At 47.2% G+C, this 15,552-nt stretch overlaps 1 protein-coding gene and 1 pseudogene across 1 annotated transcript; one reads left to right on the top strand and one right to left on the bottom strand.

Moving 5' to 3' along the window:
• Window positions 1-1,792: 1,792 nt before the first annotated feature.
• LOC132590946 (olfactory receptor 51H1-like) lies at window positions 1,793-2,731 on the bottom strand (annotated as a pseudogene).
• A 5,358-nt stretch (window positions 2,732-8,089) lies between these two features.
• On the top strand, window positions 8,090-9,037 carry LOC132590943 (olfactory receptor 51V1-like). Its single transcript, XM_060263857.1, has one exon. It carries the CDS (start codon window positions 8,090-8,092, stop codon window positions 9,035-9,037), a length of 948 nt encoding a protein of 315 aa, XP_060119840.1.
• Window positions 9,038-15,552: the final 6,515 nt, after the last annotated feature.

Here is a 15,552-nt window from a genome sequence, read left to right as displayed (position 1 = left end):
TTTCTGCGACATGCCTGGCATGATGTCATCACTTCCAGGTGATGTCATCACTCAGGGCACATTGTGTGTCAATGGTGCTGTTTGGGGGCAGGGCTCTCCCCGGTGACCTGCTTTGTGCAGGCAAGTTGGGGCTCCCAAACTGGGGGATCCCCTGCCTCCAGTGGGAGCTTGGCAGCGCTCCTCCAGGATCATCTAGTCCAGGGTGGCCAACGGTAGCTCTCCAGATTTTTTTTGCCTACAACTCCCATCAGCCCCAGCCATCAGCCATGCTGGCTGGGGCTGATGGGAGTTGTAGGCAAAAAACATCTGGAGAGCTACCGTTGGCCACCCCTGATAGTCCAACCCCCTGCACAATGCAGGAAACTCACAAACCCCTCCCCCTCTTAGGTCATTGGTTCATCAAGGTCAGGTCTTCTCTCCTCTGACAGGCAGCTGCTCTCCGGGTCCAGGATGAACTCCTTCACCTCACCTGTCACAGGCAGGGAGGGAGGGAGGGGGCCTCTACAGGCTGCCACCACATTGGTAAGGGTCTGTCTGGGAGGTGCCACAGTACCCACGTGACCCCTGACTGAAGAGACATGAGGACCCAGGCAGTATAACAACGATAAGTTTATTGTAAATGCTCAAGAACAAACAAGTAGGTTGTAAAATTATTAGTGCAACAGTGATTAAGGAAAAAGCAGTAAAGGTGGTACAAAGAAAATAAAAGCCCTGACACAACTAACTAAACATTCCCTCCTTCTGATTCTAACTCACTCACCCCTCTTTAGATGAGGGAACCCTCCAAGCTGCAGCCTCTCTCCAGCTCAGCCTTTCCAGAGAGAACCTTTCCCCCTCTCTAGCTTAGGCTTCCCAAACCTCCCGCTCTGGCGGGAGACTTCTGGGTTCGCAGCCTCATCTCCCGCTCTTCAAAACTCTGGAAGCGGGGGTGGGGGTGGAGGGGGGAAGAACATACCTTTAGGCTTCATGTTGTAGAGCTCCTGAGCCGTTTGCAAAATGTCTGCCCCTTTAAGGCTGGGCAGGAAGCAGAAAGGGCTTCTGAGAACGGCCCCTCCCTTTCTTTTGCTTTCATTTTCACAGGAAGTAGAGTTGTCCGGAGGAAGATCTGGTAAGTGTGTGTGTGTGAGAGGGAGGGGGCAGGGGATTCCCTAGTTTGGAGGCCCTCCCCCCCTTTAGAAAGCGTGTGGGGGGGGAAATGTCTACTAGGCACTCTATTATTCCCTATGGAGAATGATTCCCATAGGGAATAATAGGAAATTGATCCGTGGGTATTAGGGGCTCTGCGGGGGCTATTTTTGAGGCAGAGGCACCAGATTTTTAGTATAGCATCTAGTGCCTCTCCCCAAAATACCCCCCAAGTTTCAAAATGATTGGACCAGAGGGTTCAATTCTATGAGCCCCAAAATATGGTGCCCCTATCCTTAATTATTTCCTATGGAAGGAAGGCATTTTAAAAGGTGTGCTGTCTCTTTAAATGTGATGGCCAGAACTCCCTTGGAGTTCACTTATGCTTGTCACATCCTTGTTCTTGGCTCCACCCCCAAAGTCTCCTGGCTCCACCCCCAAAGTCTCCTGGCTCCACCCCCAAAGTCCCCAGATTTTTCTTTAATTGGACTTGGCAACCCTACTCTAGCTAGCCTCTTATCCTTTCCTCCAAGGCTTCTCCCTGCTGGCCAGGTGACTGGGGGTGGGAAGGAGCCTGCAAAAACGTGGGAGGGGGGGGGTCCCCTCCTGGGACCTGGGGATTGGGAAGCCTATTCCCTAGTGCAAAAAATCAGCTCCTGCTTTTCTTTTACTGGAACATTTTGCGTAGCCTTTGCCAAATCTGTTGTGTTTTCACACTGTACACAATGGGGTTAAGAAGGGGCGGGACAGCAATGTAGACGTTGGCCATCATCATATGGACGATGGGAGAGAGGTGTCTTCCAAAGCGATGAACCGCACTGGCCCCAATCATTGGAACATAGAAAATCAAGATGGCGCACACGTGGGAGACACAGGTGTTCAGGGCCTTGGGATGTTCTTCACGGGAGGTGACGCTCAGAACAGTCTTCAGAATCAGGATGTAGGAGACAAGAATGATCACGGCATCCAAGCCAAACGTACACAACACTGCAATCAGTCCATAGAATATATTAACTGTCATATCTGCACAGGCCAAATGCATGATATCAGGGTGGATACAATAGGAGTGAGAGAGGATATTGGATGCACAGAAAGGTAGCCTTCTGATAAGGAAGGGGGTAGGGAGGCAGACACAGAAACCTCTGGCCAACGCAGCTAGTCCAGTTTTCCCAATCACGGTATTTGGGAGAAGCGAAGAGTACCTTAGAGGGCTTTGTATGGCAATCAGGCGGTCAAAGGCCATGGCCACGAGGATGGTAGACCCCACCACTCCAAATGTGTGAATGAAGAACATCTGAGCGAGGCAGGCATTGAATGAGATTTCCCTGGCATCGAACCAGTAAACGCCCAGCATCGTTGGCATGGTGGATATGGTGAGGAGCAGATCCGAGCAAGCGAGGATGGAGAGGAAAAGGTACATGGGCTTGTGGAGGCTCTGCTCTGTCTTGATGACAAAGAGGAGAGCGACGTTTCCGAAGAGAGTCAGGAGGTAGAGCAGGCAGAGAGGGAAGGCCACCTAAGAGTTGCGCTCCTGCATGCCGGGAATGCCAATGAGGATGAAGTTTGGGTGGTTTGTATTGCTGCCGTTCAAGCTGAAGGTTGACATCATCTTTCTGCAGTGATACTCTGGAAAACAACCACCGACGTCTTAACAGCTGTAAAATGTCGCACAGGAAACGTTTTAGAAGAACAGACTGGTGATGTCTCTTGCCTCAGTCCTCCAAGACCACAAACACTATAGAGCAAGCTAGATAGCCAGGTTCATTTCCTTCCTGTCTGCTTTTACTCACCCTCTCTAATCAGTAGAATGTAGCCTCAAGAATTTCCTTCTTCCTGTTCTCCTCCTTTCCCTTCTTTTTCTTTCCTGCATGCATCAGGAGGAACAGCATAGTGTCTCTCCTCCTGAACTGGACTAAGGAGATGGCCTACTACAATCCACAGCCATCCAGTTAGCTAGAATAGTTTAGACATTCTTTCTGTCCTCTACAGTTATATGTTATGTTTTCTTTTAATAAATCCACCAGTATTGGTTTCTTAACTTAAAGCAAGGGCTCCCTGTGCGGTTTTTGAGATCGTGTGGTAACCATTAGACTAGGCCAGGATGCTGTGCTAAAGCTCATAAGGGGCACTCTGCTAAATGAAGGTAAGGACGTAGGGTTGTCAAGTCCAATTAAAAAAATATCTGGGGACTTTGGAGGTGGAGCCAGGAGACATTGGGGGTGGAGCCATAAGCAAAGTTGTGACAAGCACAACTGAACTCCAAAGGGAGTTCTGGCCATCACATTTAAAGGGACTGCATACCTTTTAAATGACTTCCCTACATTAGAAATAATGAAGGATAGGGGCACCTTCTTTTGGGGCTCATAGAATTGGACCCCTTAGTCCAATCTTTTTGAAACTTGGAGAGCATTTTGAGGAGAGTCATCAGATGCTACACTGAAAATCTGGTACCTCTACTTCAAAACCCCTCCCCTCTAGAGCCCCAGATACCCTGGGGTTCATTCTCCATTATATGCTATGGCCCAGCAGACATTCCAGCCCCCCCCCCCCGGGTTTCTGATGATCCTGAAGCTCCAGAGGGCCTCTAAACCAGGGATCCCCTGCTCCCATCTGGGGATTGGCACCTCTACTCACGAGCTACTGAACTTCCAAGTTTTTCACAGTAACACAGGGCAACCAAAGGTTCAAGTTTACGCTCCCGCTATGCAGACGACCTCTGCAAAGATTATGAAACAAACGGAGGGTCTGTGCTGCATTCACAGCCATGTTGTTCTGCCCCCTCCCCTTTAGCCTTAAAGACGCAGACACACCATCCCAAGAGGAAGCCTTTGCAAAAGGAGCCTGAAGCCTCTGGAGGTGGAAAGGCATATGATGGCTGTGGGGGCGGGGCTTTCCCCCCCACCCGCCAGCCAGCTGACTGGGGGCGGGAAGGAGCCTGAGAAAGGGGAGAACCCCCACTGGGACCTGGGGATTGTCAAGCCTATAAGGAAGGCTGCCTGACCTGTCCAGCCATCCTAAACCAGAACCAACAAAAAGTTGCACCAATTCTTAAGCCCCCTTCTCTACAATTAGATCTGTAGGCTGCTGCCCTTCTGACATCGCAGTCGCCATCTCTGAACTGCAGTGAAGTTTTGCCAGCCTTCCAGCAGCTTCCTGCATGAATGTCACATTAATTGGCGCCTTCAATTAAGATGGCTTCAGAGGGCAGCCATGTTGGTCTTCATTAGAAAACTAGATTCAAGTCTAGAAGAACCAGAGAGGCCATGAAGACATGATGGGGCAGTGGGAGAGAAGGACCCAGGGATCTCTGTTCTCACTCGTGTCTCACAAAGGCAGCTTTGACTCTTCAATTCTGACTCCCTGAAATTCTTAATGGTGCCATTATCAACGTTTAAACAGACAGGATATCAGAACCTGCCTTCCTTGACTTTCTGGGAGCTTCCTGCCCCCAGAGATAGAAAGAAGGGGAGAGATTTGGGTTGGTATGTCGAGCCTACTCTGCTGAGGCAGGTAGGTATGTTAGCAGCTATAAGTCCAAGAAAGAGATACACCTCTGGTTTACTAATGGTTGGGACTGCTTATCAATGCCAATTGATGCTGTAGCTGGAATACATTCCTTATTTGCCTAGGGGTACACTGTGTGTTGCTGTTGCTGGGTTTCTGTATTCTACTTGATACCTATGTGAAACATAATATACTGAATTTAGAATGAAGCTTAGAATAATAGAATCATAGAGTTGGAAGGGACCTCTAGTCCAACCCTCTGCACAATGCAGGAAACTCACAAACAATCCCCCCTAAATTTGCAGGATCCTCATTGCTGTCAGATGGCCATCTAGCCTCTGTTTAAAAAACCTAGAATCCTAGAGTTGGAAGGGACCTCTAGGGTCATCTAGTCCAACCCCCTGCACAATGCAGGAAACTCACAAACACTTCCTTCTAAATTGGTCTGTGACTCTCTCTCCCCTTGGGAAAGGGGACTTGGGTTTCCAGGCTTCCCAGCCCCTTCATGTTTTCCCCAACAGTTCCCTTCTTTCAGAATATCCTTATGGAGATTTCCCCCCAACTAAATTTTTAGAAGTGTGAGCTAGGGTTGCCAAATCCAATTCAAGAAATGTCTGGGGACTTTGGGGGTGGAACCAGGAGGCTTTGGGGGTGGAGCCAGGGGCCAGGTTGTGACAAGCGTAACTGAACTGCACAGGGCATTCTGGTCATCACATTTAAAGGGACCGCACACCTTTTAAATGCCTTCCCTCCATTGGAAATAATGAAGGAGTGGGGCACCTTCTTTGGGGGCTCATAGAATTGGATCACCAGGTCCAACCTTTCTGAAACTTGGAGGGTCTTTTGAGGAGAGGCATTGGATGCTATGCTGAAAGGTTGGTGCCTATCTCTCAGAAAAGAGCCCCCCCAGAGCCACAGATACCCACAGATCAATTCTCCAATATACCCTGTGGAAATCAGTCTCTGCCACAGGAGGTGGTGGCGGCTACAAGCATAGCCAGCTTCAAGAGGGGATTGGATAAAAATATGGAGCAGAGGTCCATCAGTGGCTATTAGCCACAGTGTGTGTAGATGATAGATAGATAGATAGATAGATAGATAGATAGATAGATAGATAGATAGATAGATAGATAGATAGATGATAGATGATAGATGATAGATAGATAGATAGATAGATAGATAGATAGATAGATAGATAGATAGATAGATAGATAGATAGATAGATAGATAGATAGATAGATAGAGTGGCTAATAGCCACTGATGGACCTCTGCTCCATATTTTTATCCAATCCCCTCTTGAAGGTGGCTATGCTTGTAGCCACCACCACCACCTGAATCAGTTCCGCAGGGCTTGCAAAACCACCCTCTTTCAGCTTGCTTTTAAGATAGAACCCGGCTAAACTGACCTGTAGCCACCTAGCCATCTTATATACGACTGTGAATTGTAGCACCTTAACTTAATTTTAATTTATAATAGCTATTTTATCTATTTAACTAACCTATGTAACTTAATTGTATTTTAACCTGTTTTGTTTTGATTGTATTTTATCCAAATCATGGCTATCCCATGTCTGTGAGCCGCCCTGAGCCCGCCTTTTGGCGGGGGAGGGCGGGATATAAAAATAAATTTACTTTACTTTACTTTACTTTACTTTACTTTACTTTACTTTACTTTACTTTACTTTACTTTACTTTACCTCCTGTGGCAGTGAATTCCACACATTAATCCCCCTTTGGGTGAAGAAGGACTTCCTTTTATCCGTTTTAACCTGACTGCTCAGCACTTTCACTGAATGCCCACGAGTTCTTACATACATTGTTACGCAGTGTTTGTATAACGTTTTTCCTGACATCCCCACTGTGGTTCTCTTTGTGGTGTATTTCCCCCACTGACTGAGCATCCCTGGACATCAGCATCTCACGAGTGTTCCTGGTCTATAAATCCTCCCAGACACCTCCGTCAGCCGAGGCAGCTCTCTGCTGCTTCCTCCAGAGCCTGCCTGCATCTTCAAGGATCTGGGGTCTACAGACCACGGACAACACCGTCTTCTCTGAGCTGCCCAGGAGGGAGGGGGGCCAAGAAGTCTGACCAACAGCAGAGCTCCTGCCCTGGGGCATAAGAATCTCTCCTCCATTCCAGGTAAGACGGCAGCCCTTCTGAATCAGACCCAGGACCCCTTCAGCATCCTGCCTCCAGAAGGGCCCAGGAAAAGCTCCTCAGGCCAATCCTCCCAAACTTTTCTAATCTTTTTCTTGCTCACAAGGAAATATTCTTTGATCCTCCTGCCAAGCACTGGGTTACAAAGGACGAGCACATTTCTGTTGCCACAAAATAGCTCAGATCTCCATAGATGGTGACTGATCAAAAGTTTAAAGAGACTGATATTCCTGTAGGGAAGGTGGGGGGGGAAGGGGCCAGTCATGGGGGCTCAGTGTTCCTATTTGCTTGAACCAAGATGCCAAATTCTGAAAAAGCCAAGCACTGAAGCGCTCGCTTCTCCCTTTGGAAGCAGCCCGACAAGACCTTCCTGGTGGTCTTGCTGAAGAGGCGCAATTCAGCTCTCCAGGGGGCCTTTCAAACCTCGTTGGGTCTTTCATAAGCCAGTCTGGGTTCCTTTGAAAGAGGGCAAACTGGGATATCATTAAAGGGAGATTTCCATCACAGAAAGGGAAACTCCCAGCGGCTGCAACTGGCTCTGCATTTCCATCACATGCTACTTCATATCCGAGCATCTGCCCAGATAGAGACCAACCTCCACACCCTTGTTGCTTTCCTATGGCTTGGGAAGATGCTCGGATTTTCACTGACCGGTGTCTATTGAAGCAAATAGCGTTTTTTCCCTGCGTGTGGATTATCAGTGTTAAGAATAATCTGGGCAGGTCCTTGGAATTTTGCAGGTGAGACTCCTCACTGAACTCTGAGGTCATTGTGGCTTTGAGACATTTTTTGCATTTCACATAATTTGGAAGTGCCACTTGTGGCCAATACTCCCTCTATGGAGTCTTGCGAGCAAAAATTCTTCTTCTTGAGCTACTGGCATCGAAGTTGAGAGCTACTGCATAAGTTAGCTGCTTGCTCTGGGGCTATTTTTCCTGAGCTAGGATGAAAATGTGGGAGCCAGAGGCTAGAAACTGTGAGCTAGCTGACCCTAACTCAGCTTAGAGGGAACGCAGCTTGTGGCTTGCCTTAACTTGAACAGAGCAGACTAGCCAGATCCTGTCAGACCTCAGAAGCTAAGCAGGGTCGGCTCCTGCTTGGTACACGGATGGGAGACCTTATACAAACCTTATACACCTTTATACAAACACTGTGTAACAAAGTGCAGAACTGCTACGCAGAGGCAAGCAATGGCAATCTACCTCTGAATGACTCTCGCCTTGAAAATCTCACAAGGTTGCCCTAAGTTAGCTGCGACTCGACTGCAAAACACACACAACAACAACAACTCAGGACCCATCATGGCACTGTTAACTCCCGCCAACCACAGCAGCATCCTTTTCACCCTGCGTGGCTTCCCAGGGGTGGAGACAGCGCACTGCTGGATCGGCATCCCCATCTTTTCTGCCTACCTGTTGGCAGTCCTAGGCAACTGCACCATTCTGTACGTCATCTGGATGGAGCTCAGCCTGCACCAGCCCATGTACTATTTCTTGGCCATGCTGGCCACCACTGACCTGGGGCTCTGCCTCACCACCGTGCCCACCGTCCTGGGAGTCCTCTGGTTCCAGCTGAGGAAGATCAGCAGACGTGGCTGCCTAGCTCAGATCTTCATCATCCACACCTTCTCCTTCATGGAGTCAGCTGTGCTCTTCGCCATGGCCTTGGACCGCTTCGTGGCCATCTGCATCCCTTTGAGGTACACGGCTATGCTGACCACCAGCAGAGTGGCCAGGATTGGCCTGGTCCTTTTCCTGAGAAGCACCTTGCTCTTGATCCCCTCCCTGTATTTCCTCCTGCAGTTTCCTTACTGTCCAGTTGCAGTCCTGTCTCACTCCTACTGCATTCACCAAGATGTGATACGCCTGGCCTGTGCCAACACGACCATCACCAGCTACTATGGCCTCACCCTCATCCTCCTCACCATGGGCTCGGACCTCCTCTTCATCCTCATCTCCTACAGCCTGATCCTGAAGACAGTCCTGGGAAGAACCTCGGGGGGTGAAGGCCACCACAAGGCCCTGGGCACCTGCGTCTCCCACCTCTGCGCCGTCCTGGTCTTCTACGTGCCAGTCCTGGGGCTCTCCGTGGTGCACCGCTTTGGCCAGCACGCCTCCCCCCTTCTCCACGTCGTCATGGGCAACATCTACATCCTCCTCCCACCCCTGATGAACCCCATCATCTACAGCATCAAGACCAAGCAGATATACAGCAGGATCCTCCAAATAGTCTCCCTCAAGAGAGTCTGAGGAACCCAGACTGAGGGAACAGCAACCCTCCTACTTACCCTCCATTTATTTCACGGTCATTCCGCATCGGTCTGTGCCATGAAACTGGCATATTCTGCCTCCAGGTCTGTCTGAACAGTAGCTCCTTTTTGTGTGCTCCTTCTGTGTTTCTTTACTGTGAGAGCCAATTTAGGTGAGAGCCAGTTTGGGTGAAAGCCAGTTTGGTGTCGTGGTGAAGTGTGTGGACTCTTATCTGGGAGAACTGGGTTTGATTCCCCACGCCTCCACTTGCAGCTGCTGGAATGGCCTTGGGTCAGCCATAGCTCTGGCAGAGGGTGTCCTTGAAAGGGCAGCTGCTGTGAAAGCCCTCTCCAGCCCCACCCACCTCACAGGGTGTCTGTTGTGGGGGGAGAAGATAAAGGAGATTGTAAGCTGTTCTGAGTCTCTGATTCAGAGAGAAGGTTGGGGTATAAAACTGCAGTTTTCTTCTTCTACTACTACTTGTGCTTGTGATGTGGTTAGAAAACCGGTGGCAGCTCAGGGGTAGAACCTCTGCTTTGCATGCCGAAAATCCCAGGCTCAGTTCTCATCCTCTCCAGTTAAAAGGGCCAGGCAGATGGGAAAGACCTCAGCCTGAGACCCTGGAGAGCAGCTGCCAGTCTGAGTAGACAAGACTGACCTTGATGGACCGAGGGTCGGATTTAGTAGAAGGCAGCTTCATGTATGAAGATATGAGCGTGAAGGTACAGTGTGTGTAGATAGATTCCTGAGCATTCAATGGGTGACCTCAAAGTAGCTGCTTTACTGCAAAGGAACTTCAAGAACAGAATGGAGAGAGAAACTGCTGAATTACAAATTATCCTGAAACTTGGAACAAACACCTCCCCAGGACTGAACAGGGATATTGGCTTTTTTTTATCTCATTACATATGCTAAACCAGCTCTCACTGAGTATAGCTGTGCACCCACAGTGTTCCAATGTATTTCTCTTTTAGAACAGTGTATCAAAATCATGTTTTTTTTGTGTTGACATGCTCAAATGAGGGATGTGGGCTGTTTGTCTCATTACATATACTAACCCACCTTCCACTATATTTTAATACACCCTGTTTTTCTAATGGCTAACTTATACTATTTCTCTTTCAGAACAGTGTATCAGAATATTTGGGTTTTTGTTTTTTTTTGTTTTTTTGTATTGACATACTCAAATGGGGGATGTTGGCTGTTTGTCTTATTGCATATAGCAACCCATCCTCCACTGTATTTTAATGTCTTCCTTTTTTTCTAATGGCAAACTATAATGGATGTTATAATCTCTTGAGAAACCATGCTCTCTATTTAAACTAACAAAGCTAGAATGTTACCTAGATTTATGGCACTTCACACCTACAACAGCAGTCTGCTTTGTATCCCCCTCCAGTGTTGTTTCAGCCCTGCTTTGTCCTAACACTAACAAACACAGATCCCTATTTGTGATTCTTTTAATCTGCTAAAAACATTCCCATGATTCTGCACTGCCCACTTATATTAAGAATTGCTGCTTCCATTCCCATTTTGTCTGATGAAGTCTGCTTAAGAGCACACGAAAGCTGACATTCTGAATAAAACTTAGTTGGTCTTAAAGATGCACTTGTCTACCGCTTTGTCTATCGATTCTTTTAATCTGCTAAAAACATTCCCATGATTCTGCACTGCCCACTTATATTAAGAATTGCTGCTTCCATTCCCATTTTGTCTGATGAAGTCTGCTTAAGAGCATACGAAAGCTTACATTCTGAATAAAACTTAGTTGGTCTTAAAGATGCACTTGTCTACCGCTTTGTCTATCGATTCTTTTAATCTGGTAAAAACATTCCCATGATTCTACACTGCCCACTTATATTAAGAATTGCTGCTTCCATTCCCATTTTGTCTGATGAAGTCTGCTTAAGAGCATACGAAAGCTTACATTCTGAATAAAACTTAGTTGGTCTTAAAGATGCACTTGTCTACCGCTTTGTCTACCGATTCTTTTAATCTGCTAAAAACATTCCCATGATTCTGCACTGTCCACTTATATTAAGAATTGCTGCTTCCATTCCCATTTTGTCTGATGAAGTCTGCTTAAGAGCACACAAAAGCTGACATTCTGAATAAAACTTAGTTGGTCTTAAAGGTGCACTTGTCTACTGCTTTGTACAGTGTGTGTGTTTGTCTGCTTTCCCTAAAGAGACCTCCCTGTCCAAGATTATGAGTTTTGCCCCGAGCTCTTCTAAATCTCTTGTTTGAGATTACCTGATTTTCACAGATTGATTGTGTGACCTCATTTGGAGGACAGTGTACAATTCTGGTCATCACACCTCAACCAAGATATTATAACATTGGAAAAAGTGCAGAAAAGGGAATGATTAAAAGGTTGGAACACTTTCCCTATGAAGAAAGGTTAAAATGCTTGGGGCTCTTTAGCTTGGAGAAACGTCGACTGCGGGGTGACGTGATAGAGGTTTACAAGATTATTCATGGGATAGAGAAGGTAGAGAAAGAAGGACATTTCTCCCTTTCTCACAATATGAGAACTCATGGACATTCCAAAGTAGAAGCCAAAGTGGGTGGTTTCTACTATGGCATTGGGGTTTCCTGCTCGGTTGCTGTTTCTGAAGGTTTCAGCTGCCTTGTCAGGTGTAGCTGTTAGAGGTGTGCCCTCGGATATGCCCAAACTGAAATTACACTGCCAAGCTAGCTGTTTCAGGTCAGCTTGGGACACTTAATGATCTCAAACACCCCCAAAATTCCAGGATCAGTGAACATTTATCTCCCAGAATTCTGGAGGTGTTTCAGGGAGGCTCAGAGGTGAAGAGGGAAAGAGCTGAAACTAGCCCAGGAAACAGCTTCTGGTTGTCCTTCCATCTTTCCTTGGTAGTCAGCTGGCGGTCAAGTAGAGCTGTTCTACAGCTGCTGCCTTGCCATTTTAAAAGAGCAAGGACCAAACTGGTCATGGCCTCATGACCCTGGCATGGTCTGCACTGGCAACTTCTCCCTGCTGCCAGCAAAGCCCCCCTCCTTGGTCAGAAAACAGCTGGGGGGCTTGGATTCCCTTCATCTTTGGCTGTCATTACTTTTTAAATCGGCAATTGAACAGCATCATACTGATATTATATTTATGCTCTTTTTTAAAAAAAAAACAGATTTTATTAAGTTTCCAAAGGATCGGGGAGGAGGGGAAGAAAAAAAATGTTTCTAGATAACATAGCCCTCTTGGATTTTCATCATCCAACTCTACAGATCTAGAACAGAGATTACTGCAATAAAATGAGCACAACAAGATGTCTATTAGTCTATGGGTGTTTTTACATTCAGTTTGATCCAGAGTTTTAGAGTCTTCAAATCGCCTGCCACCATTCCTCTTTAATTATTTTCCTTTTACATTTGTGGATTTGCTCTGCTCATTTTGTGTAGCCAAACTTCTATATTTCCTGCTGAAAGCATTTCAATTTTAGGAGGGGTGGTATCTGATCAGAGGGTAGTCGGAATACCAGTGCTTAGTGAAATGTATACGATTGCTTGGAAATGGTGTCAACACTGCAAAAACAATACATATTTAAATTACAAGATGAGGTAAGCAATGATATGTAAAAATTTCAAGTGCTGTCAATTCTCATGCAAATTACTGCACCTTGTGGCTTTTGGAGGAGTCTTTTAAAACGCATGAAAACTTCTACAAAACAAGTTTGAAACGCTTGTAGAGAAATGACCGGATCAAAACTAGTTTTGAGAAAAACATTGCAGCAGCAGTGCCAGAACTCATCTCACCGAAACAAATGTAAATGCTTCGGGCAGCAACGATGCAAAGCAGTTGCGAGAACGTAAGGTAATGTAAAAGGTGAGTTTCCAATGCGGTGATAGAGAGTCACAAACTGCCAGTGTTAAAATACCCTATGAGTAATATGCATGTCATTATAGTCATACTGCGTGTCCATTCATTTATAGTGCAAGATTAGCTTGTTGTTCCAATTGGGATACCCATATTTATTTGAAACCAACTCTAGAACGGTGACCAAATTTCTTTATTTCTCTGGGTATCCCCTCCACTGTTCTTCATAGGCTGAATTCCTTTGATGGCTTCTTCTTGTGACGGCAGCTCGTTGCCTGTGGACCCCACCGTTGCCGGTAAGCAGGGCTCAGAGGTTGATCTGTGGGTGTGACAGCCGCTCCCACCGGTACAGCCTGATCCTGGATCTAAACAGGAAATGGAATAGAGGAACCGACTGCGCCTGGGGGAACTCACTCAAAATGAGTCCAGGTCGGATTCTTATACATAAGATGGTAGACCCATGGAAAGGAGTCTCCAACACGCGTTTAAACATGGCACATATAGCTTGTTAACAACTGAATCCATTAAACCCATGTAATTAAACATGAATATTCTTGCTCAAAACCTTTAATTTCCGACCCTTCCCTGGGCAAGCATATCAGCCTGAACAAGGCGCTGGGCAATGTGCCAGGCTAAAACTAGCTTTCTGACACATCCCAACTCCCTAATTCTCCCTAGGGTCCAATATCCTCTCTCTTCCTCTTCTGGGGCTAATACCTTAGAGGCTTTCTTAATTCTGATGGAAAAGACCTCACTCCAATACTTTGAGTAAACACACAAAAACTCAGGGGTACCAGTGAGCTGGGCAGTTCAATAAAATCACTATCAAAACTTAAATGGGGTGGTTGCTACATGCTGTACCCCAAAGGCCAATTCAGGCTCTGTCTTGGGTTATTTCTGGCACAGGACACACATCCGGTCACAGCTGTAGCACACTGTCTACCACAGCTGACTCAAGGCTTATTCCAGCAAGCTTCTAGTTGCTAGGTGAGTTGGGATCCCAGGGGCACTGGTGGCATCGATACCGTCCCCAAAACTGAGGATCTGGGGCCCACTGGGCTGGAACTGACCCTCTTATTCCAAACGGAGAGGGAATCCCTTCTTCATTAGTCTGTAAAAACCACAAGACTTTCTGGGGTGTCTGCGGTCTTTCAGGATTTCCCCACCTAATATCACCACTGGATATACCCCAAAAATACGGGGTCCATACCAAGTCCCCTTTCTTCTTAAAATCTATATTCCATTCCACATTCCTCCCAACTCCCCTACCTTTAAACAATTTAATTTGTATAATTAAATGCTCACACATCCCAACTCCCTCTTCACAAGTAGGGCCAACACAGGAACTCCCCACATCTGGATTAAAAAGGCACGTTCAAACACGCACATCTGGGTTCCGCCTCACTCCCACCCTTACCACATTCTCCGCCATTGCCCTGCCACTTCAAAGAGCCACCAGGTAGTAAGTGGTAGCAAATCTCTGAACTGCTGCCCTGTCTGACCGGCTGGGGAGCGCCAGGGAAGTGTCTCTCATACGCTTGAGCGGTGTGGCCACTCCTCTGGGTGCCCCTGTTCCGACAGCAGGCTGATCGCCCCTGGGGTGCTTCCCACTGTGCCAGCTTTCTTCCGTGATGGGGGCTGCTGCCCCAATGTGCCGATGTGGATCCAGTCATAGCTCACCTTTCTCTTTTGGACTCGAATTGGATTACACGGCATATAATTGTGTCTTTTTTTTGTGATATGGTGGTGCAACTGAGTCTTAAGCTTAAAGTATTCTGACGGCAAGGGCTGGGCCTTTGAACTGTGGTGTTGGTTGTAAACTTTACACAGTAGAGTTTTTGTGTAAATGGAACAAAACTGGAGTGATAGAGCCCCTATGCCCCACTCCCATCAGTATTCTGCACTTTGTCGAAAGGTGGTGAGGTGACCATCTCCTGGGCAACCAGCGGGGGAATGGGGGGAATTTACCAGAAGGAAGAAGAAAGCTGGCCTGGTACAGGAAGTGATATCATCCGGTATTTGGGCAAAAAGTCTATGGTAAAATAGTTCCTACCGCAGAATTTTTGTCCAAATACCAGAACATTGGCTGGACCTCACTGGCATGATGACATCACCTCCTGTCTGACACTGGCAATGTGGCCTAAGCTTTCCTCTTCCTACTGGTAAGCTCTGGCCAGCTGATTGATGGCTGGGGGCAGAACCTGGCAGTGAGAGACCCCCCACCTTTCCCTATGAAGAAAGGTTGAAACGCTTGGGGCTCCTTAGCTTGGAGAAACGTCGACTGCGGGGTGACATGAGAGAGGTTTACAAGGTTCTGAATAGGATGGAGAAGGTAGAGAAAGAAGGACTTTTCTCCCTTTCTCACAATACAAGAACTCGTGGGCATTCGATAAAAATTGCTGAGCAGTCAGGTTAAAACGGATAAAAGGAAGTACTTCTTCACCCAAAGGGTGATTAACATGTGGAACTCACTGCCACAGGAGGTGGTGGGGGCTACAAGCATAGCCAGCTTCAGGAGGGGATTGGATAAGCATCTGGAGCAGAGGTCCATCAGTGGCTATTTAGCCACAGTGTATTGTTGGAACTCTCTGTCTGGGGCAGTGATGCTCTGTATTCTGGGTGCTTGGGGGGAGGGCAAAGTGGAAGGGCTTCTAGCCCCACTTATGAACCTCCTGATGGCACTTGG

This window comes from Heteronotia binoei, unplaced genomic scaffold, assembly GCF_032191835.1.
Source record: "Heteronotia binoei isolate CCM8104 ecotype False Entrance Well unplaced genomic scaffold, APGP_CSIRO_Hbin_v1 ptg001202l, whole genome shotgun sequence".
Taxonomy (NCBI): Eukaryota; Metazoa; Chordata; class Lepidosauria; order Squamata; family Gekkonidae; genus Heteronotia; species Heteronotia binoei.
Note: the sequence above shows the minus strand (reverse complement) of the source record. Positions and strands in the feature narration are given on the sequence as shown.